General features: G+C 40.2%; 1 protein-coding gene across 1 annotated transcript; it reads right to left on the bottom strand.

The window, feature by feature from the left end:
* Nucleotides 1-186: 186 nt before the first annotated feature.
* Nucleotides 187-22,261, bottom strand: LOC113158045 (1-phosphatidylinositol 4,5-bisphosphate phosphodiesterase beta-1). The gene is made up of 32 exons (XM_026353710.1): nucleotides 21,919-22,261; nucleotides 18,972-19,049; nucleotides 17,938-18,006; nucleotides 16,662-16,802; nucleotides 16,478-16,557; nucleotides 15,444-15,497; nucleotides 14,737-14,812; nucleotides 14,202-14,302; nucleotides 13,515-13,678; nucleotides 11,900-12,046; nucleotides 11,274-11,431; nucleotides 11,043-11,125; nucleotides 10,398-10,482; nucleotides 10,140-10,305; nucleotides 9,198-9,253; nucleotides 8,555-8,651; nucleotides 8,161-8,245; nucleotides 7,635-7,759; nucleotides 7,118-7,272; nucleotides 6,858-7,025; nucleotides 6,654-6,753; nucleotides 6,463-6,567; nucleotides 5,990-6,102; nucleotides 5,756-5,906; nucleotides 5,566-5,619; nucleotides 5,120-5,297; nucleotides 4,898-5,030; nucleotides 4,461-4,537; nucleotides 3,300-3,389; nucleotides 3,078-3,135; nucleotides 2,855-2,941; nucleotides 187-2,482 (listed from the first exon to the last, which is right to left on the bottom strand). The coding sequence occupies exons 1-32, from the start codon at nucleotides 22,015-22,017 to the stop codon at nucleotides 2,330-2,332; spliced, it is 3,486 nt and encodes a 1,161-aa protein (XP_026209495.1). The 5' UTR covers nucleotides 22,018-22,261; the 3' UTR covers nucleotides 187-2,329.
* Nucleotides 22,262-23,311: the final 1,050 nt, after the last annotated feature.

Below are 23,311 nucleotides of genomic sequence, written 5' to 3'. Positions count from 1 at the left end.
ATGACAGACCGCGTCTCAGCTTGAAAAGCCTCCTCCACCGTCCTCCCCCACGACAGCTCCAGCTCACTGCCTCCCTGTGAAAACCCACACTGTCACATCACAGCAAAGTTCTGTGAACAAAGATGAATTCAGCATCTTGTCCTGACGCGGCTGACAACAGTAATTACCTACAAACAAGAGAGCGTCTCATGTTTTAGATCAAATCTTTTAATAGTATTTTAAAATGGCATTCAGTGAAACCAAGCAACAACTCATGGAGAAATCCAGGACAATAAAGCATGCTCAGTTTTATCACTAAAGCAGGGGTGCGTTCAACAAGCTTTTTGTTGGAGAACCTCATCCTGACAAACATGTTTTTAACAGCAAATTTAACAGTGAGGTACTTAGAGGATATATTGCCATGAAGAATGCAGTGTAGGCTACTTTGACGAGGTCAGGTACAGACCGTGGCCGAGACTGTTCGACTCAATCGATTTAAAGAAGATTCTCTGCAAAAAAAGTTGTTGAACGCAGCTTAAGCCTCAGTCGTGTAGAAGAAAACAAAAACACGGGAAGTGTTCCAACAATTTTCTGGAAGATCACTGTACAAAAAAAAGGTGACAAGCCTCATTTGTTTTACATTTTTACAAAAGAAAAACAAAAACTCTCTTACAATCTGGAACCATTTTACAAATTAGGTTCTTTTTACTTAATCATCATGAAAATAACAATAAACAAATATCTATCAGTGATAAAACAAATCATGCAGCAGGAGCAGACGTTCGAGTGTTTCTGCTTCTCGTAAACACGTAAAATGTTGAAAAAGCTCAAAAATGACTTCATTCCACTTCATTCTTTTTGTGCTTGTGCTCTGTCTTCACTCAGACATCACAGAAGCAGCAGTCTGATGATCCATGCATGTCCTGATGCTTTCAATAACTTAACAGAATCTGCCACTGAAGTGATTTTTCTCCTCAAATGTCATGAATAAATAAATAAATCAATTAATTAATTATAGCTGCAGAATCCAACTAGTGACGACTCAATAAAAGATTGAGGAGCAGAATAGATATAATAAATAATAATAGATGCATTGACAGGACGTAGAAGTAAACAGATAAGTAAATATCACAAAATGTGTTTATTATAATTTAGCTGAAGAACTGTGTGTTTGTGAGTGTGTACTGCTATCTTTGGGAGGACCAACATCAGTTTGTTTCATCACGATTGTAAAAGATTATTTGAGGGTAAGAAGACACTAAGCACATTTACTCAAGTACTGCACTCAAGCACAATTTGAGGTACTTGTACTTGACCTGAGCATTTCCGTTTTATTACTTAGGGAAATTATAGATTTTTACTCCAGCTAACACGACGTGGTTAAAATCAGCTGCTGTTTTTGTTCAACATCAGGAAACAAATGTGAAATGAGTTCATGGTACGTTCAGTTTCACTGATGTGTAGCTGCAACAGAGTTTCAGCTTCTGAGTTGAAGAATTAAAATAAATGTTGATCATTTGCAAAGTAAATTCTCAGGATTAAAGTATTATATGTGTTTGTCTCGTTGAATTTGTAGGTTTAGTATCAGTACGTGTAGCAGAGTACTTACTGTAAGTCAAACGTTGAGCATTGAGTTTGGGAACTTTTGCCACCTCTGGCTGATGTTGGGCATTTTGTTGTGACAGGGTAAAGATTCATTATACACTAACATATGCAAACCATTTTAAAATACTCGTTCCCACCAATGTGGATCTCTTGAGCACAGCCATTAACCTCCAGCTGCTCCAGCAAAGCTGCTCAGAGGCCGACACGTCAGATTGTGGATGTACTGGGCAGTGAAAGTGTGAATGTGAGCAACTGTGTGGGTGTGAACAGGTTGGTCCATGAAACAAATACAGTAAATATCTTGTTATTCTGTATAAACATAGCAATTTATGATTCTTCATTGGTTTAATGCTTGAAAAAATCTGTTGTTTGGACTGTAGGTCTCCCCTGTGTGCATATAAAATAGAGTCAGATAGATAGATAGACAGATAGATAGATAGATAGATAGATAGATAGATAGATAGATAGATAGATAGATAGATAGATAGATAGAGTTGTCATGCAGTACAAACGGTTGAGTTTCAGTTTTCTGTCTGTAAATGGGGTCTGATTAATGATGAGGTACAGCCAAGTGCATGCTTGAATGGAATTACAAAATAAATCATTAAAGCATTCGTCCATTAACAAGTGAAGTAACAGTCTTTTATTTTCTCCCTCACCACCTTTATCAGTTTCTCTCTTTCTTACTTTGTATTGATCTTTTTGCGATTTATTTCGCTCTACTTCTGTGGAATCGTTTCTCCCTTCAATCTTCCTCCGACAGAGTTTCGTGAGGGGTTGATGATCGGGACTTGCTGTGACCTCTGACCTCTGTCTTCCTGTCCTGCAGGAAGTCTTCGATCTCTCCGGGCAAACACTGGAACTTCTCCTGAAACTCTGCCTCCACGGCTCCCTGCAGCTGGAGGCAGATAACAGGATTAGCTACAGACTCCGTAAACACACAATCAGGGAAATAAAGCGGTGATCACAACATTGGCCTTGTTCCTTGTTTCCTACTGTTGACAAAGACGGGTTGTACATTTAGAAATGCAGCCTGCTGTTGTCAGCATTTACTGCCAACAGCTTCAATATGGCTGCCAGAGGGCAGGTTACATCATTTAAATGCCTCATGCTGACGTCTGTGCTGCTCCCAAAGTGTGTGGGTGTGGAGCCACAGACAGCAGCAGCAGCTTGGAGCCGCGTGCCGCTGTGAATTGTGAAGCATGCAAAGTGGTAAGAGGTGCGTTTCACTCATGTAGACGTATTAAGACGAGCAGCTTTTCTCTGTTACCTTTGGTTTCTGGTCTTGTATCTCCTGCAGGAGCTCGTTGTGCTGCTCCACCAGCTGATCGTGGCGCTTTGTCTGAGTCTCCTCAAGCTGGAGACAGAGAAACAGAGAGTTGATGAGTGTCTATGGCTGCAGAGAGACTGGGCAGCAGCTAGACACCCTAAATAAATCATTCCTATCTCTAAAGTATTCAGTGTAGAGGAAAGTCAATAAAGAAAATCCTCACCCGTTTTATGTTGTGGACGACTTCATTGACATAGGATTTATTGATCTCAATCTTCTCCCTGGGAAAACACAGACAGACGAGTTGAGCTCAGCTGAGTTTTGGCTAAATCTGACAAAACTAGCTGCAGAAAACATCAAATGAAGGAGATAGATGAGCGACAGGAGGTATTAAGGCAGAACTGTGGCAGATGGACATCGATGTGTCTGTGTTTATGGCTCATACTCCTCAGCCAGATGTTTCTCTTTGGTCTTCGCTTGGTTGATCTTCTCTGTTCTCCTTCGATCCATCTGTCTCTTCAGCTCCTTCTTCTCCCTACGGCAGCAGGAAAAACATCAGAGCTAATGGTGCAAAAGTACTTTAAAAATATGTAAATGTTCAACCTGGTTTCGTTTTGCTAATGATGATGGAGCTGCATCAAATAAAAGTTTGAGCTCACGGTGAAATAGAAATATGCTGAGAGGGATCTGCAAAATATTTTAAAGTGCACATAAAATGTTCTCATTGAAAATGTTTTGGCCAAAATAAAACAACATTAATTTGCATTTATATACCAAATACAAAAAGTAAAAAGCATCAAATACATTTTGGGACGTTGTTGTTGTGTTGTTAGATGAACCATCAGTCTCAGAAATAGGAAATGAGGAGGAGAAAAACCATCCAGCTGCAGAGTTTACAGAGGAAACGCAACATGTCGACTCCTCTTCTAATCTTCAGCCTGGATCTCGCAGGTCGGGCGAGTTAAGAATAGTTTTAAATGAACAGACCTGTGATTATTTTAATAAAAGTCTTTTAAATGTGGTGGATGAGAAAGTAGAGGGCACGTGTGGAACAGACGAGGCAGGATAGTCACTGAGTTTCCCTGCAGTGCCTCCAATAGAGGGTGACAGTGTGCTGTGTTGGAGCTCAGGCCTGTGCGTGACAAGAGCACAGTGGTTTTCACAATTGTGCTGCACTGATTCATTGTCACCCTGTTTATCAGTAGCATATTTAATAAAGATAATTTTAATTTTATTTTAGCACGTCCAGCTTCCTTTTGCTGTTCTCAGTGGGTTTTAATTTGTCTTTGAAAAAATTACGTGAGACTTATGCTACAAGGAAAGGCTAATGAATCTAATTATTAAAATCTAATAGTGGTAATTTGTGAAGATTATCTTGTTGAATAAAACATGTAAGTATCAAACATCTATGTATCACTTTGGTGATACTCTTAATCTTCGTTTTCAAATAAAAATAGCTCAGTTAACAAATATGTTAAATAGTAAACACTCAAATGAAAAAACCTCAGCATCGTACTGAGGTACGTAACTGAATCCCTTCATTATTATTAAAGTAGCTCGGTGTCATTATTTTTGGGATTCATCACAAACTTCCGTTTCTTCTTACTTGTCACAGATGTCTTTGAGCTTCTTCATCTGGGAGTTGTGACTCTCCTCAGCCAGATTGGTCAGTCGCTCGATCAGCTGGTGGAAAATCAAACTGTCAGTATTAAAAAACACAGGTTACGTGATACACAGGTTTATAAGTTCCAGCACACATGCAATGAGAATAGACTACGTGGTGAAGTAGGAGACATTTTGGTTTGAGCATTTAAACTTTAATCCAGAAGATCCTGAATTTTTCTCCATTAAGAGTAAAATGGACATTTTGTAGAGTAACACAGTTCATTATTCAAAGCAGAGTCTTTTTAAATATCTTAATGCCTGACTGGAGGGGGAATTTAATTTAGTCATTCATCCAAATATAGATAACCTACATTTTAGAGGCACTAACTCGGGTTGAGGCTGGGGTCAGCAGTCAGCAGCCGGTGTGTTCGACTTTACCGTTTTTATATGTTCTCTCTGCAGATACTTCTGACTGTAGTACTGTTCCTGCCTCAGGGTCAGAAGCTGCTGCTGCTGCTCGTCCCTCAGCTGCTGCAGGCGCTCGTCTTTCTCGGTGTCAGAACATGAACCTCTGATGGACACACACACACATGAATAACTACCCAGGTATGCGCAGGGAATCGTACCCACACTGAAACGTGTGTATGTGTATGTGTGCACCTGCTCTTGCTGCACTGTCTGGCCATCTTCTTGTATTTGTTGTTGATCTCTCTGAGAAGCTCTGAGGTTTTCTTCTGGTGTCTCCTCACTAACTCCTTCAGCTCCTTGAACTGACGTCTCTGCTCCTTCTGGTAAACCTTTGACAGCTGCAGATTCTCGATGGAGCACACAGGGACGTCTGGTACCACGAGGATCGTACAGAGGACAGAGTATCAAATTAATTAAGTCTGTCTTTGGTGTTTTCTCTTAAAGCAGTCATTAATACAATTTATTATACAGTCTTTAATTCAATCATCACTGATAATTGATGATTAAATGCTCCAGTATGGTTTCATGCTTCATGTTTTACTACTTTTACACCTGCAGTATATTAAATCTTATTGAATCAGCTGTTAGTGCTTTATTACATACTGGGAATTTCAGAAATACAGTACGTAACTACTTACCTATCAAAACACTTAAAACCAGATCTTCATGCTTTGCTGCGGGTTTGGCTGCTTCTAAAACAAAACACAACAACAAAATAAGCTAAAAGGTTGATTTTTTAAATCATTAGTACTAGTATATCTAAGATTTACCTTAATTAGTAAACGTTATGAAAGTGTGTGGGTGTCCTCCCTTGGAGGTGAACTCTACCTGTTGTAGCTGCTTGCTGATTGGCTGCTGAGGCCTTGGGCGACGTGGCGATGGGGGTGTGGCCTGTAGGGCCAGAGATGGGGCTGAGTCCGTTCTCCAGAGGAGCTGACTTCATGTCGTTCTTACGTTCTGCACAGCTGTCGGCTTCATCCTGAACAACAACACCAACAGAAACTACAGACAAATGTTCGGGTGTCAAGACAGAAAAATAAAAACACTAGAAACAAGACTCACCTCAGGCTGCGTGTCCTCCTCCACGTCCTCCAGAGTCAGAGCTGCCAGCTGTTTAGACCTCTGCTCCAGGAGGTTGACATATCGAATAGGGTTGGACAGAGCCTCTATCACATCTGGAGACAAATATGAAGAAGTGATATAGGTCCTTGTAGTATACTGCAGTTAATAAAGTAATGCAACTTGGATCTGTGTGATTTAATGATCCACCCATTTACAACCGTGGTTTTAGACATTCCCAGCCCTGTTGGTTTCCAACAACTTATAGCTTGTGACTGGCTGAACACACCCGATCCAGGTAATCAGCAGTGGGAAGTGCAGAGATAGTTGGAAAACAAGCAGGACTGCGGCTCTCGAAGACCAGAGTTACCGACTCCTGGTTTATAGTATGTCTCCTAACAACCTCCAATCCCACTTACAAACACTGTAGAGAGCTCACACCGAATGAGACATTTTGACTAGACAGAAGTTTGTACCTGCAAATGTGTCTGGGACGTAGTCTTTGACTTCGATGTAGACAAATACAGCGGATAGAATCAGAGATTGATTTTTCTCATTCCTCAAGCCGATGTAGCGATAACCTAAAGAAATATTTCAAAATATATCAAAACAAAAACAGCAAAACTGCTATAAAGGATAAAAGAGTTCAAATAAATGAACATAGGACCTGGTCTGATGGCCGACACTGGAATAATCCGATGACCAATAAACTTCCCTCCTTCCTCAAAAGCAGCAATCCGTAGAGACGCCAGGGTAGGAAGAATCACCTTTCAGAGAGGTCAGAGGTCACACCGTCAACACACAGACAGACAGTGTTATCTGACTCTGACTCAAATCGGTTGTTCCCACGTGTTTCTCGGCTTCATCTCACCTTTTTGAAGACGATCGGCTCTTCGTCCCACACTGGGTTGACGGCGTTGTTGTTCTGAGAGGTTTTCGTCTTCAGTGCTTTCCTCCTGGTGTCTGCAGGGAGTCCGAACATCTCCACCTCCACATACACCCCCACCCTCCGCTCAGTGAGGAACTGGCCTGAAATCACCTACAGAGACAAAACCGATGTAGTAATACAAAGCATGTTGCTGCAACGGGAATTCTGCAGGCTTCAACACAGAGGGGAACCACTCTCTGTACCTTCACAGAGAGGGTGTTGGCGACAATGCCGTCCACTGTGTTTTCTGTGAAGGGGTCGAAGTGTTTGTCTTGCCGTCGCATGAACTCAGGCTTCAGTCTATATCCACACCGACCGTTGTACTCAAACATGAAGAGATTCAGCTGCATGGACAAATCTGGAAAATTCATGAACATAACACCATAGAGATACAGCCTGAGTCACCGGTGTAGTTAGTGCTGTTTGTTTGTGCAAAGTAAATTTCCTTTTCATTTTGCCCCAGACATTGTTAGGTGACCAGCAGCTGGAACACGTCCAAGTCTTTGATTCTCTTCTTGTTGATTCATCAGTGCAATCTATGAGTAACTGCGTAGGACGGACAGTGTCTGTTGTGTTTTGGTTTTAAAAAATACAAGACTGTGACTGTGCACATAAAAAGTGTGTGTTAGTTGTGTTATAGTTGAAAATAGAGGAGGAGTTTGAATTTGTTGACGCCACATAGAAATACTGCAACCGTAACTAACTTCTGAAGTATTTTACCTATAGTTTGGTAGTTGAGAGCTACCAGCTGACATCCAGCGTTCCAGAAGAGCTGAGGCATAAAGTTGGAGGAGTCCACTCGGGTTCCTTTAGGGTATATTCGACTCAGCTGGTATTTATTATATCTGATTAATGTAACGTTAAGGACAGTTACAGAGGTGGTTGGTTTTATTCCTGCTCACATCCTATATGCTGGACACAAGAGCAAACATAAAATACATCAGACATCAGTTACAACACTCTTTGTACATGTACAGAAATGTCAGATATTATGTTGTTATCAAAACAAACAAAAAAAAAACAACAACAGATGATGTAGAAGTAGAAGAAGACTTGTAGTAGGTAGGTTTTATACTACATAGTACGTATAAAGTGCCCTGTGGTCTCAATAGAGGAGATAATAGTATTAAAATAATAGAAATTTAGGCTCCTAAAGGTTCAGAATCAAAACAGGAAGAACAAAGTATACAAATGGTTGCCATGGAACACTGATGTTGGTAACTGTGGTAACTGTTGCCAAGGATACTCTACGAACTCCACTGGTGACTTTGTGAGATGCTCCAGAGCTTTGGTCTCCACAAAAGACGACATGTGGTAACAGCGGGCTGCCTCTACACACACACACACACACACACACACACTTAGTCAGTACACACATTATTATATTTTCATCAAAGACTCAGTGAGAGGAAAATATGAAAAGAATTACATATAATTTATAAAACGTCTGGAGAAATAAAAACTTCATCCTGATCTTAAACCACCTGTATGTCTCTAACCTGACACATCAGAGCCAACATTAGACACAAACTACATACGTGTCTTTCTTTTAGGAATTTTTGTGTCCAGGTTTCAAATTAGTGTGAAGACAAAATGTTCGTAGTTCACAAAGTGGGAGGATTCTGATCAGTGTTTCTTACTCTTGGACGCTTCGAAGGAGTTGAACTTGGTCGGTTGGACATAGTTAACCAGAGTTGACATTTCCTCTGTAGCCACAGCCTCCCGCTCTGCTGAGCCCTGGAACAAATGACAACAGGAATAGGAGTGCTGCATTTAATGGTCTCATGGATGTATAATTTCCAGTAATGCATGTTTGGCAAGTGTCTGGAGGAAACTGATTCAGCAGCATCACCAGTGAACAAACAGCAAACAGTAATTTCCAACAACAAGTGTGCACAGGAAGCCAATTCCAACAACACATTTACATTCACTCTTAGACACAAGTACACAAAGACTCCACGTTCCCCCACAATTATATGTTTGTGGAGACAAACTTGACACAAACTCAATCACAACTTTAAAGACTAAAGCTGAGAGCCATTGTAAACAAACCAAATGATAAACAACAACAACAACAAAGAGGGGAACTAAGCAGCAACACACTGCAGAGACAACAGCGAAAACAAATCACGTACGACAGCAAGAAGCAGCAGAAACAACAACCACCAGTAAATAACAAGATCAACAACGACAAAAGCATGAGCGTGATGAAAATAAAAACTCGTAAACATTAACAAATGGCGACAGCAATGACCCTCAGCTCAGTGTGATGTCACCACTGACCTTTTTACCATCATCATCTTCATCATCATCATCTTCCTCACTCTCAGCTTCCATCTCTGTTAAAAATTGAAGTTAAACAAGTCTTCATCCTCATCCCAAGACCAGAGTAAAACCTGACACTGTGTACACAGGATTACTGATTACTGTTACTGAGGTTGTAATTTGACTTCACATGAAACATACTGTCCTCTAATAGCTTTTTTTTTACTTTAGACATACATTGAAATCTGTCCATGAATACACCATTTGATCATACAAAACCCACAAAACATGAGAATATAAACCAGACAGCAGCAGTTTTGTAAACAACCCACTGCTTTAACTTCTCTGCAGGTGATTATTCAGCCTACTCCAACATTCGTGTAGAGGCTCACAGTCACTACATGAGTACGCACTTCAGCTCAGCTACTCGTCTGCTTGTTGTGCACGGCCGGCCTGTCGGTCCCAGACGTGTTTTCACATCAGCCGTGTCAATAAGACTCCCTAATTTCCCCCTGCACCGCTGTTTAATTGCTGCTCTGAGATTCCGACCTCTTCTGGGATGTCCTGCTCATTACCGAGACATCCCTGATGGGGCGCAGAGGGCTGGAGCAGAGCTGTCCCTTTGTCTAAAGTCACGTTGGAAATGAATGCATGGTTGATTAATGTGAGGTATGAGCACGTCTAACAAAACCCCAAAGTTGTTCAAAAGAAAACATTTATAAATAAATAAGTGATGCTCAGCTTGTGATGATACCATGATGTTTTATCCTCCTTCTCCTTCAGGTTTAACTTGAATAACTCGTCAGGGGCCGCGCTGAAGCCATGACACCATGATGGGACCTTTTAGAAATGAAGCTGGTTCTGGTGGTGACTCATGTTTGTGTCTTTAATATTTTCCTTCCAGCTCAACACGTTTCGCATGGATTTCTGAATAAGGGCCCGTTTGTTGTTGTGTGTTACCTCCTGTGTTGTTGCTAGGAGACACGGGTTCGTTGCTCTGATTGGCAGGCTGGTCCGTCAGTTTCTTGGTGTCTGTGTTATTGGACGGTTTGTGGGATTTCTTATTCTTGATGAGAATTTTTCCCATCAGCTCCTGAGGACTGGGAAGCGGGACACCTGCCTCCAGCTATAACGGACACAACAGTGCAACGAGTACCTCATTAAGTGTAATCAGTTGAAAACATTTTCATCTAAGGTTTGTCTCGTGTGTGCTCTTACAGGGTATTTGTCCAGAGGGTCGATCAGTAACGCTTCTCCAAAAATGGATCGACAATATTCTGCCATTTTAGCCTGCTGCTTCAACCTGATGGATGAACAGGTAAATAAATAGAAAAAAAAGGTTAGTTTGAAAAGTTAAACACATTTAGAAATTAAACTATGCAATTTTAAAATCATCAAGTCTTCTTTCACTATTTTGTCATCGTAATCTATGCTGTATTTTTTATCTTTATTCTTAATTTTAATTATGTCTTATTGTTAATTCTATTTTTGTAATTTTTTCTCAGGTCTCGAAAAGAGATCTTGATTGCATTGAAATTTCCTGACTAAACAAAGCTTAATTAACTCATTTATCATGCATTTACTTTGAATTAATTTATTGTGTTTATTAAATCAATGATACTTTGGAACGCTAAATGCTACTGGGTTCAAAACACAGACCTACAGTCCGTAATGTCCCTGAACGTCTCACACACAGTGCATGAGAGCTGCAGCTGACAGAGAGCTGATCCCTGTGGCTCCAACATAGACACAATGTGTTTCCTAATGCAAAGTTTTGTTTTTTTGTTACACCTCTATTAAACACCTCATATTGTTATCAGTCATCTAGAACAACTGAATTAAAATTAATAATGAGATTCTCACGAGTCCACGTGGTTTTCAAAAGACAGTATGACAGGGAAAGGCGAGGTCTTGAAGGCGCACTCTGCAATAGCTTCGATCACTTCCTGGAAAACACAACACAGAAATATTTCTAAGCAGGGAAACGTAAAGAAAAGCTCTGTTTATATAACCTGTTTCTAACAGGTCACAGTAAGAAAAACAACAGATTTACTACAGGCTTGAGAGACTCGTGACACTACAACGTGTACGCACTTTGAAGGAGATTTCTGATGTCATGGTAAAGCCGTGTGTGATGACAGGTTCCTCCTCGGCAGTTCGTCCTTTCCACACATCTAACTCGACACAGCGGCATCCTGCCAAGAGGACCTGCCTGTACATCTCGACGGAGGAGCTTCCTGCGAGCTGGCCGGCTGAAACACATGGACAAGAACTAAAATAAGACAGATTCAAACAAAACACGTTATTATATTATGGTTTGGGATTTTATATTATTTAACATAATAAACAATAAGCGTGTTACTGTTTAAGAGACCTTTGACTGAACCTGAATTTTGACTGAAAGGGTGAATGTAGGTTTTCTGGTCTGTTCGGTAGTACGGATCAGCTGTGGTTCTGTTTCTGTAGTCTTGTGTATTTTTGTTGTAAAGACACATCAGCACTACAAAGGCTCATTATGGAGCCTCATGTTCCCCTGACAGTCTGCTGCGTCCACAGAGTCTGAGCTGCCATCTTGTTTGGATATTTTGGACGTGTTAGTCAAAACATAAAAAGATATGCTGTCTTGATTGTAGAAAATAAAGCAGTTGGTGCTAATTAACCCACTGCGGTAACATAGTGAAGCTGTGGCAGAGTTGTGTGGATGTACTCTAAGTGCATACCTGTCAGGTAAGTATTGTGCGAAGAGTTGATGAAGTAGTGAGACAGGGGGAAGCTCATGTCTTCAGACTGATCTAATTTGTCTGGTGGGATGACTCCGTTCTCATCACTGGACAGATAACTGGAGAACGCCTGGAGAGAGATAAGGCCTACATAACACACACACAAAAAAGGTGAGGATAAGAGAAAGTAAGAAAGCTGATCTCTTAGTCACTAACGTAAACAATATGAGGAAGGTCTTAAACGACACACTGCTTCTTATAGTTTGTTTAAAATTGATTCAATCTTATTGTTTCTTACATATTTTTATGTGATGAATCCTAATGTACAAATTAAATGTCTGTTAACACTACAAAGCAACTCTTTAGTTTTTATATGTAGGTGCTGTGGTGCTTGAAGGTTCGTGAACCTTTTAGAACATAAATATGAGCTAAAACAGAATAAAAAGATTTCTAAAGACCTTAGAATAAAAGAGTTTGGACTCGACCAGTCGACCGTCAGGCAGATTATTATTATTATTACATTCAGCACTATGTGACCCTCCCCACGAGTGGCTGACCAACAAAGATCACACCAAAATCAAAGTGTGCCTCATTTACTACCTCTGTTTCAGAACGACATAAAAACTCTTCAGGAATGTGAAGGTATCCATCCGAGAACTGAAGCACCACAGAAAGTGAATCATGCAGCAACGACCCAACAAAACCAGAATAAAGCAGAACGAATATGTCAAAATGTCTCATTTGTTTAATTTGGTTCCTTTTATCTAGTTTCAGGACTTGAGTGAAAATTGCATCATGTTTTCCGTCACTTCCATTCATCATCTTCTGCTTATCTACGGTTGAGTCATGGTGAAAGTCGGACCAAGTGAGGGTTGGAACATGGACCAGTTGGTTTATTGTGGCTCAGCCCTCCTAATTACCACAACAGCCTGGTAAATTACCACATCACTGCTGACACTCAGTCTCACCCCACATTTCACCCAGAAATAGTTGAGCTGCTTCACATGGGGGCAGCAACTCAATCCCAACCTAAAGAGTAAAGTCATTCTGTGGTCCCCACACCAGACAGTCTCATCCCCACGGCTGAGCCTTAAGATCCTGTCCATAAAAATCACAAACAGGATCGATGACAAGTGACAACCCTGACGAAGGTCGAGAATACAACACAACTCGTACTCCTGTCATTCAAGGACCAGATGGTTCACTTGAGGCACAAACTAATGTCCTAACTCTAACATATTTCCAATTAGTAGCAACCATTTACCAAAGACCAAGAGATTAATCATGAAAATACATCAATAGAAATAAAAAACACAAGTCTTAGTCTTACTAAAGTCACCGTTTTACATGGTTTGATCACACATGAACAAAATAACAACCTCTCCTGAAATAGGCGCTGCTGGAGGCCAATTTCTCTTCTGGCAGGACGCAACACAATTGTGATGCTTATTTTAGCTGTTTACACTCTGTGGGCGTGTGTGTGGGCTAAAATAGTATTTCTGTATCAGTCCTTGTACACATGCAGTACAAGGGTACAATACAGGCTGTTAACAAACACAGCAGACGAGCTAATGATGTCTCGAACTGTTTATGCAAAAACGTGTTGCGTCTGTACCTTGCTTCAGCTGTGCCTGGTCATGTTGGTACCTCTCCATCAAAGTGCGTGTCTGTGCAGGACGAAGAGGTGGGTAGAGGATTTCATTCAACCTCGGGTCTCTCTGCTTGTTGTTGATGAAGTCTGTCATCTGATCGACTGACAACGTCCCGTCATTCCCTCCTCTACAGAACAGCAGGATCGGCGGAGGTTAGAAGATACTACAGGATGTATAATGTCCTGTGTAGTGGCACTATTTAGTTGTCTTCAGGTTTTGTAAAAAGACAGACTTGACCTTATTTAAGAGTCCAGAACATGGATGATAAAACGGAGTAATGGCCCAGATATGTCTTAAACGTTGTGTGAACTGCTGTCTAGAGCTGTCTAGCTCTATAGACCGATTAATAAATTGAACCCATTTGTTGATCAATAAAAACACCAGTTACTGCAGTTTGAATTTGCTGAACACAATAAGACTTTGAATAACACTCCAAAGTTAAAGACACAGCATCTCTCTTTAATCCCACTCTGTGCACAAGTGGGGCAGAAGATGAATGATTATTCATCATTCTCTCATATCAAAGAAATTGGCCTGAAGCAAAGAACAACACACTTAAAAAGCTCATTTTGTACAAGTGGGTTCTTCAACGTTAAGAAGTCTCTGAGCTGATCAGAGCTCATGAGCTGTAGCCGTAAATCAACACTTACTGCAGTTTGAAGATGTTGCTGAGCTCAGGACGAGGACACAGACTGTCCAAGAAGCTCCTGTAAACTTCAAGAGTAAAGTCCTCCAGTTTGATACTGTCACCCTGCCACAAATAAAAGACAAGGAAATAAAACACTGTGGTTGAACATCTAATATTTTATCTGCATCCTACCTGCTGTAAAAATGTTTTCAAACCTTCAAAAACATAAACTCACTCTCCTACTTATTCTATCAAAATTATTCTTTTGAACCAAGAATCCGACTCTTTGCGTTGCTGCTTTTCTAGTTTTGCTTCAAAACTTGATGACTCAAATATATTAGCTCATTTCACTCCTCTGTGCACTCGGTGCAGTCATTCTGGACAAAAGGCATTAGATAAAAGCTTCAATGACAAATAGAAAATGTGGAGAAAAGACGTATAAAGTTCAAAAAGACTGTGTGTTGTAGTTATCCACAGTGAAGGCTCTTCAAAGCTGAAACAAGCAGCCGATATGTGCATCAATAATATTAATACAAACTTATGAGAAGGGTTTTTACCCGTCCGTAGGGCAGTCTGCAGTTCTCCAAGGCGTTCTCTACTCTCTTTCTATCTGATGAAAACAGTCGAACGATGCTGCAACAGACAATGACATCACACCATTATCAGCTCATCCTTAACCACAACATGTCACGGAGCCAAAACCTACATTTTTACTTCTTAAAATATCTTCTCCTGACATCCCCCTCTAATTAACCACCCTGAATTTACTTCTGTGACTCCTCCAAATGTCCTCCTCCGACTCTCCAAAACTTCCTTTAACACATTCCTTAAAACTGGACTTGAAAACTTGAACAGTTGTCCTCACTGGATTTCTCAGCGACCATCCAAAATGTCTAACTTCACTTACCAACTGACCTTAATTCTGCTTCTGGTTTGCTTCTAAAATACAGCTTTCCATCAGAACTGTATTATCCATCTCATGCTCTGGCAGTGGTTGATTACCAGGTCAGTGCTGAATTAAGCACCTTCATGGATCCTGTCCCTGTTTTTGCTTTCCCAAGTGCACGTGGAATTAAGTTTATTTTTGGAAGTAAGGGACAGGAAAGAACAAAGTTTAAGTTTGTGCATGTCTCTGCAGATTTCATCAGGCTATTTCCTCACATCCTCAGCCATCTACTGTAACACATGCTTCAAAGTCATGGTCCAGTCATTTTTGGACAGAAGCGCTGATTCTTAAGATTAGTATTAATAATCTGGAACTCACTTCTTGACAGGAATTCTCCCTTCTGCATTGGGCTGGAGAGTCAACCTGACGTATCTGAAAAACAGGGTATACAAAAGCTGTGAGATGCATTTCACATTTAATTTTTCTTTCTTTAATTAAAGGCTCCCAAACTTCACAGATGTCAGAGAACTACCCACCAAAGAGAGGAACAGTTAATATAAAACTTTAGTGAATATATGAGGATAATTATGATGCTAGCAGACAATGAATAGCTGTCAATCTTCCCACCTACACTACAGTTTAGAAAGACAGCAACAACTGTGGGAGGTTTTGAGAGAAAAATCACACTTTTTCAAATGGAGTTCTGTGCAGTAAGTCAGCTTTTTGTGCCTTCATTGCAAGAAGAGAGATATAAATTTGGTAGAAAACGATTCTTTTCATGGAAGTCACAAATAGATCCATATTATTCTAAACATGGATCTGAAAGAGAGCGGCTGTTAATCGCAGATGGGAACAATTCTACAAATACTGGGTGCCAGAAAGTTAAACAGCTCAGTGAAAATTTGGTCACCAAAAATAAAAACCAAACTCGTTCTTCACTATTTACTATTAATAGATCTATTTTTTAGAAACAAGCTGTTATGAAAAGCTGAATGTGATTCCTTTGTCATTTCAAAGACACCTGGTAGAAATAAAGTAGATGTCACAGTAGATTCTGGGACCTACAATCGGATGTGTGATGAGGAGACATAGAGTGAGGTTGAACATAGTCTCTTAATCCTAAACCATGATCCAAAGTCACTTCAAAACTGAAATTCTAGCTTTTCATTTATTCATTTCATTTCAGTTTTCAGGGCAGCAGGATGGTGTTTGAGGCACTGACTCCAAATAAAGTGCTTCACCGACCCTGTGAACCGTTCATGGTATTCCAGTCTTCGCATACACCGAAACTACTTGATAGAATTATTTCATTGTAGGTTTTAGTATTTTTTAAGATTTGTTGACCATAGTAAAGATAAAGACTGTCACCAGACTTTAAACAGGCTGAAGCTGAAGTGTGTACATGTACTCACGCTTTCAGCAGACTGTGGTCTCTGTTGAGATTGTGGCTCAAAAGGTTGGAAGACAGAGAAAACAGCTCCTCACACCACACCTGCAGAAATCACATCATCATCATCATCATCACCAACATCATCATCGTTGTCGTCATCATAACAACTGGTGTCATCTTCATCGTCACTGCACTGACTTCAGTACCTTGGCTTCATCCTCCTGCGTAGCGATAAAGTTGAGCTGGTTGACGTTTACAAGGTCTGAAGCCGTAACCACGGTAACCATGCGGTTCTCCAGGCGACCAACCAGGTTTCCCACATCCAGCAGCTCCCGCAGCTTGGCCTCCTATTGGAGGACACAGAATGAAGGCTGTCAGCTGAAACAAAGCCATGCTGGGGGAACAGAGAGAGGAGACGGACGGGGTGAGTGAGGGGAGACGGGAGCCATTTACTACAATTATAAAATGTGCGGCTGAAAAGTAAGGAAATCATTTTTGTTGAGAAATAAATACCTGTTGTTAGGGTGTTTGGACAGTTTGCAAAGAGGGTGTAGTAGTTATAGCTATAGGACAATGTTTTAACCAGGGTTATTAACGTAAGGTTGTAATCTGTCAACTATTGGTTATGAAACATTTTTGTAAACTGGTTGCTGACAAAAACAAAACAAAATAACAAAAGAAAAACTTTTTTTTAACCATTTTGTACATTGTTCCACTCAAGATGGTGGAAAGACAAGAAGTTATTAATTTAATAAATGTTCAGTTATGGTTGAACCCCTCTGGGATCCATTACATGGAGGGATAACTGAAGTGTACTTGGCACAGGACTAAACACAGTCAGCACAGCTGTTGGAAATAAAGATGCACAACCTAATCATAAGATTAGATTTCTTGATGGATTTTAATAAATGTGATCACAATAAAGATATGTATGACTTTGATAGATGAATTTCTTGGTGAACAAATAAATGCAGAGGTTGTGGAAGAACAGGGCCTGTTTTAAGCTGATGTTAATAAGTCACTGAACAATATATATCACATGATTGTTATTTATAGAGCTCTTTTCAAGCTATAACAACAAAGTGCTTTCTTGTGGTGGAAAGAAAAAACAATGACAGGAATTAAGCAGCCTCAAAAACAAACTCATTAGATGAATAAAACATACAGTACATGAATAAGATGGTGAAAGACAAAAAAAAACAAAACAAAAAGGTACGAAAGACTAGAAATAAAAAATAAGAAATAAGACAATACTGAAACCTGAATGATGAAAACATGAGTTGTTCTGCAGAGGGACTACTGGCCAACGTCAGGCTGTCGGTGACCATCCACTGAGAGGTCACTTAGATGTCATAGAGACACAATTAGCAGGTAGAAAAGTGCCTCTAAGGTGTGATGTGATGCGGAGGAGATAACATAGACTTCACACATACAGAGTGACAGGTATAGAAGAGGTGAATGGAGGCAGAGCAGCAACAGTACCTTGGGTGTTTTGGTGCTTCTACCCGTTCTGACATCTTTTACAAGGGTTAGGTCCAACAGCTCTGTGTCCTAATGAAATAAGACACACACACACACACACACGCATACACACACACACACACACACACACACACACACACACACACACACACACACACACACACACACACACACACACACACACACACACACACACACACACACACACACACACACAGTTAGCTGCCATCTGGGAGAAAAAGGCACCATCCCGGTTTCTGTTAAGGATTCAAGCCCACCTGTAGGGAAAGAGGAAGTGTGTGCATGTTTGTGAAAATCAATGAGCGTGTCTTTCCTACAGCTCCTTCAGGATACATGTGTTCAGCTGATATTTTCATACACAGTAAACAGGTTTAGTACATGTTTACATGCACATATTATATAATTGTTTGGCAGTCTATGACGACAAGGTAAAACAAAAACATATCTTTCACAGTGCTTGTTATTGTTATTAGGAAATATTGTGACTCTTTGCTGTTGGTCAGCATTGTAGATAACTACGCTCCTTCTGTGTGTATCATGATTTTTGGCAAAATTGCTACTCATACTGAGTGTGCAATACACCAATGCTATCAATTGAATAATGTCCTCTCCTTCCTATTTATCATAACCACATTTTATTATAGCTGTTTTAACAACAACAGCTCTGCACATCATATAAAGACAATGTGCAGAGTTGTGCGTTCACACATGTAGTTCACAGCGGGAGATTTTCTGAGTCAGACGTGTTCTCACATTTCAAGAAATTCTACTTGATTTCATTAAAGCGGTATCTAAAAACTCTTCAAGAGTCAATGAATTTAGGTAAAGAGTTCAGATTAGTCACTTACTTAAACCCTGGTTGTTCAAACTAATCAATTAGTTATTATTATTATTATGACCTAGATTGCTTCATACAAGGCTCATGTCATCTGGGCAGTCAACAAAATAAAGTGGGCCTGCTGTAGATGTAGAGAAAACACAGTGTTTATATGTGTGTATGTCTGCTTGTAAACCTTGTTTTGGTCGGTCCAGTATAGGTAAAATCCATGTGGATCCACATGGAGGGTCACTGGAGTAACAGTAGACAAATCCTAAAGGGGAAGAGAAGACAGTCAGCAAACTTAAAAAAGCATGAAACAGATTGTAAAAAAGAAAATAAGAAATAATATCTGATTCATAGACAATGTTCAGTCTCCTTTAGTTGTGTTCTCCAGCTAGTTGCTGTGTCTACCTGTTATTTGATACACAGCTGACAGTGAACGGTGTACGGTGGGTTTTAAAGCGTTTTTCCTCTAAAAACAGCCAAACTTCAGCCAAAAATGACAAAATGACACTAAACCAGTCAGTAAACTTTGGGCCTGGGCAGTTAAACAAGAAGCTTAAACTCACTACAAAGCTCTGAAAAAATGAGGTAAGCTGCAGATTTGGGCGACAATTGTAGGTTCAACATTAGAAGTGATGCCTTTCCAGTCCTGTCCTGTCATTTGATAAAATATAGATTGTACTGTATTGTACGATATGTGAAATTACTTCAGAGTAAAATGATTGTGATTTATTCAAGTGTCCAGAATCTCAGTTGATTACACACCAGATTACGCATTTTCAAATGTGCTTGTTAAACAGGGCACATTGAATAATTCTGGACACAGTGTAACTGTCAGTGCCGTTCATTTGTCATGACGTCCAAATATTGTGCTTGTTGCTACAGTAACCCAACGTGACAGAGTGTCTGTCTTCGTCAACGGCAGCTTCTATTAAGCACACACGGAGAAGCAGTTCATGTAGTTAGACTCTCAGGAAAAGTATCCAAACAAAAAAATAATATATACATGTAATCAGCTTGTTTTTTTTACTACTGTATCAATATCATAGCACCATTTTAAATAAATTAGCAATGGAAAGTTAGGCCCTAAAACTAGATAAATACAATTTAAAAAATTAGACCAAAAATTTGATGCATTAATTTGTTTATTGGGGAAAATGATCCAGTCTCATAATTTTGTGTGTGGCAAAAGTATGTGAACCCATGCTGTGCCTTTACTAACAGGTGTGATCCTATTTTGCAGTAATAACATCACCAAAATGTTTCTAGTAACTGTTAAATGGTTTAGGGGGGTTTTAGCCAATTAATTCTTACAACACAATTTCAGAGAAGCTGGTTGACTTCACTGATCAACTTTCACTTTGAGGAAACTTTAGACAGAGATTAGATGGGATCCAGGAAGGAGCCCTGAGGTACCTCCCTCTTCTCTACATCTATAAAATTACATGTTAACAATTTGGTTAAGCACTAAGTATCATATTTGTGAAGCTGCTTCACCTTGTTATTAATATACAGTGGAAATGTATGACTGATGAACCAGCTCAGACAGTTATATAATGTATTGTAGAGATTAGTTTAATAAGTATTAGCTTTTACAACTAGGAAGGTGCGATGTGACAAACAACACATCAACATTTGGCAATATATGCAGTGTTTGCTTAACTGACACTAGCATATTAATTGATACAATAATCCAACAAAGAATTTTAAACTAAAAACTAAAGACTTTGCATCTGCACTCCTGATTACTGTCGGCTATTCTTTAGTACATTATATAGTAGTAAAGTTTCTGATTCTCTGAGCTTATTATGCATTGAATAATTAAACTGTCTAGATCAAATATCAAAACTAAAGTCAAGTAAACGTAAGGGCAACAAACACTAAAGCTTATAGCAATATTGTTTTTGTTTTTACTGTGCGACAAGACTGCAACTCACATCATATCAGTTAACATGAAGTTACTGTATTTGTTATATGCAAAAAGAACTAAAAAAAGATTCAGCAAAAATATTTGTACAGATGTCAGCGCCTATAAAGTTCAGTACACAGTATTTCTTTGGATGTTATTTTCTGAAAAGGTCTTGAATCCTGCTTTCTGAGCTGCTATGCTCATAGCAGAGCAACCTACATTCAGAATAAAAACTAGAAAAAAAGCCCAGAAGATGGTTAACTAGATGCCTGGTTGTCACTTGTTGGCATAGCAACCAATTCTATTTTTCATAAAGCACAGCCCTGGAAATGTTGGAGAAATTCAAATATCAAAACACACACACACACTAGCTTCAATCACGGTGAATTGATCCAACCGTGCAGCGGATTAGTTCTTCTGTAAGTAAGATTAATGATATTTTACAACTACATTGATTTACACACACGCAGCCAAACATCCATTCTTTCTCACACACATCAGATCTGTTTAGGTCGTAGTAATCATGCCAGTTACCATAGCAACCGGACAGTACATTTCTCATTGTCAGGGCATCGTACTTCAGCATACCAACACACACACACACACACACACACACACACACACACACACACAACTCTGCAAATACCTACAATTATGCATGTGACTGTGACACTTAATGGTCATGTAGGGTTGGTGCTTAAATGTAGTTTATACACATTCAAAATCAAGTACACACACACACACACACACACACACACACACACCGCACACACACACACACACACACACACACACACACACACACACACACACACACACACACACACACAGTAAATCCATACAAATAGATTCCATACCAACAGGTGGCAACAGAGAAACTGACCAGCACTGCATTTCTCTGCTCTCTCTCTCACACAGTCTCTCTGGTATCTAACCACAGGTACTTTCTGCCAAAACTCAATCAACAAATGAATAGTAAACACATCTGACAACATGGCACATTTCCTCCTCTTCCTCCTCATTTTCTCTCACTCCCTTTAAAGCCACATTCTCTTAACGCCATTTAGGAGCCCGGTAACATTTATCTTACTAAAACATTTATATTTGATAATAAATAACAGCAAAACAAAAAATAAAATTAAAAAGCAAAAAGACTATATTAAAGACCTTTTAGTTGTGTTTTTTTTTTTTTTTGGCAATTAATAGTTAAGGAAATCAGTCTTCTTACCTCGTCCCATTTAATGAAGTTGCTTCCGTTCCTCAGTGTGAGAGAGATGGAGGCAGGCTGGAGTTTCAATGCATGGACCCCCGGCTGAGCACTCGCCATGGCTTCACACACATTAATGCACACTTCTCTCTCTCACACACACACACACAAACTGGAGATGCTCAGACTCTTGGATGCGGCATCTCTGTCATGTCCAAGTCCAAACTCCTCAGAAGTCAGGCAGAGATGCTCAGCTGCAGCATCATGTTGTCTCTCTTTTTAATTCCTGCCCTTCTTCTTCTTTCTCCTCTTTCTCTCTGCTCTCTCTGTGTCTCCTTCCTCTCTTTTCTTATCCCTCCCTCTTCTCTTCTTCCTCCCTTCCTCTGCTTGTCTCCCCCTCTCTCCTCTGTTGGTGCTGCATCTCACAGAGACAGACTGAAACAGATGCCTTCGTGGGAGACAGGATATGTATGTGTGTGAGTGTGTCTTTGTGTGTGCACGTGCACGTATGTGTGCGTGCGTGCACTGCCTCCACAAATTGACTCATCGACGACATGCGCACAACGGCAGCTTCCCACAGATGGGGGAGGGATAAGAGATGAGCGACAGGGAAATATAGAGAAAGAAAGGAGAGAGTGGGAGAGATGGAGAGAAATGCAAAGAGGGAGGAAAGGAAGGAGGAAAAGAAGAGGAGAGCGAATAAAGAGCTGCTAGGAGAAAAAGGAAAGGGAGTGGGCGATTTAGTGGAGGGTGAATCAGACCAAGCCAGGATCTTGGACAAATGAGGCCATTTTTGAATTTAGACTACCTCACCAAAAGTATGTTACACCCATATGTGATTCTGATTCCTAAACCGTGGATTTGAACCGACGGCGATAACCACCCCCACACTTGGAATAACAGGTTCCATTTTTGGAAGCAGGCTGCAGGGATTTGCTCCTGGACTTCACTGGACAATAAGGCTTGTAGTCAGTGATGGTGTTGGGGTTGAGGTCAGGGCTCTGTGCAGGCCACAACGAAATCAGATCCAATCAGATCAAGTTATTTATTTATATAGTGAAGCCCTGTATCACATATTTGCCTCAAGAGGATTATGACCTGTTACAGTCATGTTCACCAACATGCAGCCTCTGCCCTTAGACACTTACACCCCCCCAGAACCCTGTAACAGGAGGTAATGCTCCAGACAGGATGTTCTGTCACCAATAGGAAGGACTTGAACAACAAATCACCTTCTCCTCTGTAAAAAGTGGTTTAATTTCTTTGGAGTTGGGGGCGCTGGTACTGAGTCACGTCTTAAATATCAACAACATCAATGGGTTCCATAGTAGACCACATTCTGGCCACCATTGTCTACCATTAGTTCACAAACTAAAACAGGTGTTTACCATTAAAATCTGTCATGCATTAGTTT

This window comes from Anabas testudineus, chromosome 15, assembly GCF_900324465.2.
Source record: "Anabas testudineus chromosome 15, fAnaTes1.2, whole genome shotgun sequence".
Lineage (NCBI taxonomy): Eukaryota > Metazoa > Chordata > Actinopteri > Anabantiformes > Anabantidae > Anabas > Anabas testudineus.
This window is presented reverse-complemented; position numbering and strand designations above follow the sequence as displayed.

Excerpts from the sequence above, each read along its gene's own strand:
- LOC113158045 (XM_026353710.1), bottom strand. The coding sequence starts at position 22,017 with ATGGCGAGTGCTCAGCCGGGGGTCCATGCATTGAAACTCCAGCCTGCC. Across the intron at positions 13,679-14,201 it reads AGCAACATCTTCAAACTGCA|AGGAGGGAATGACGGGACGT; the intron begins GTAAGTGTTGAT and ends GCTGTTCTGTAG. Across the intron at positions 5,298-5,565 it reads GGTTTTAAGTGTTTTGATAG|ACGTCCCTGTGTGCTCCATC; the intron begins GTAAGTAGTTAC and ends TCGTGGTACCAG.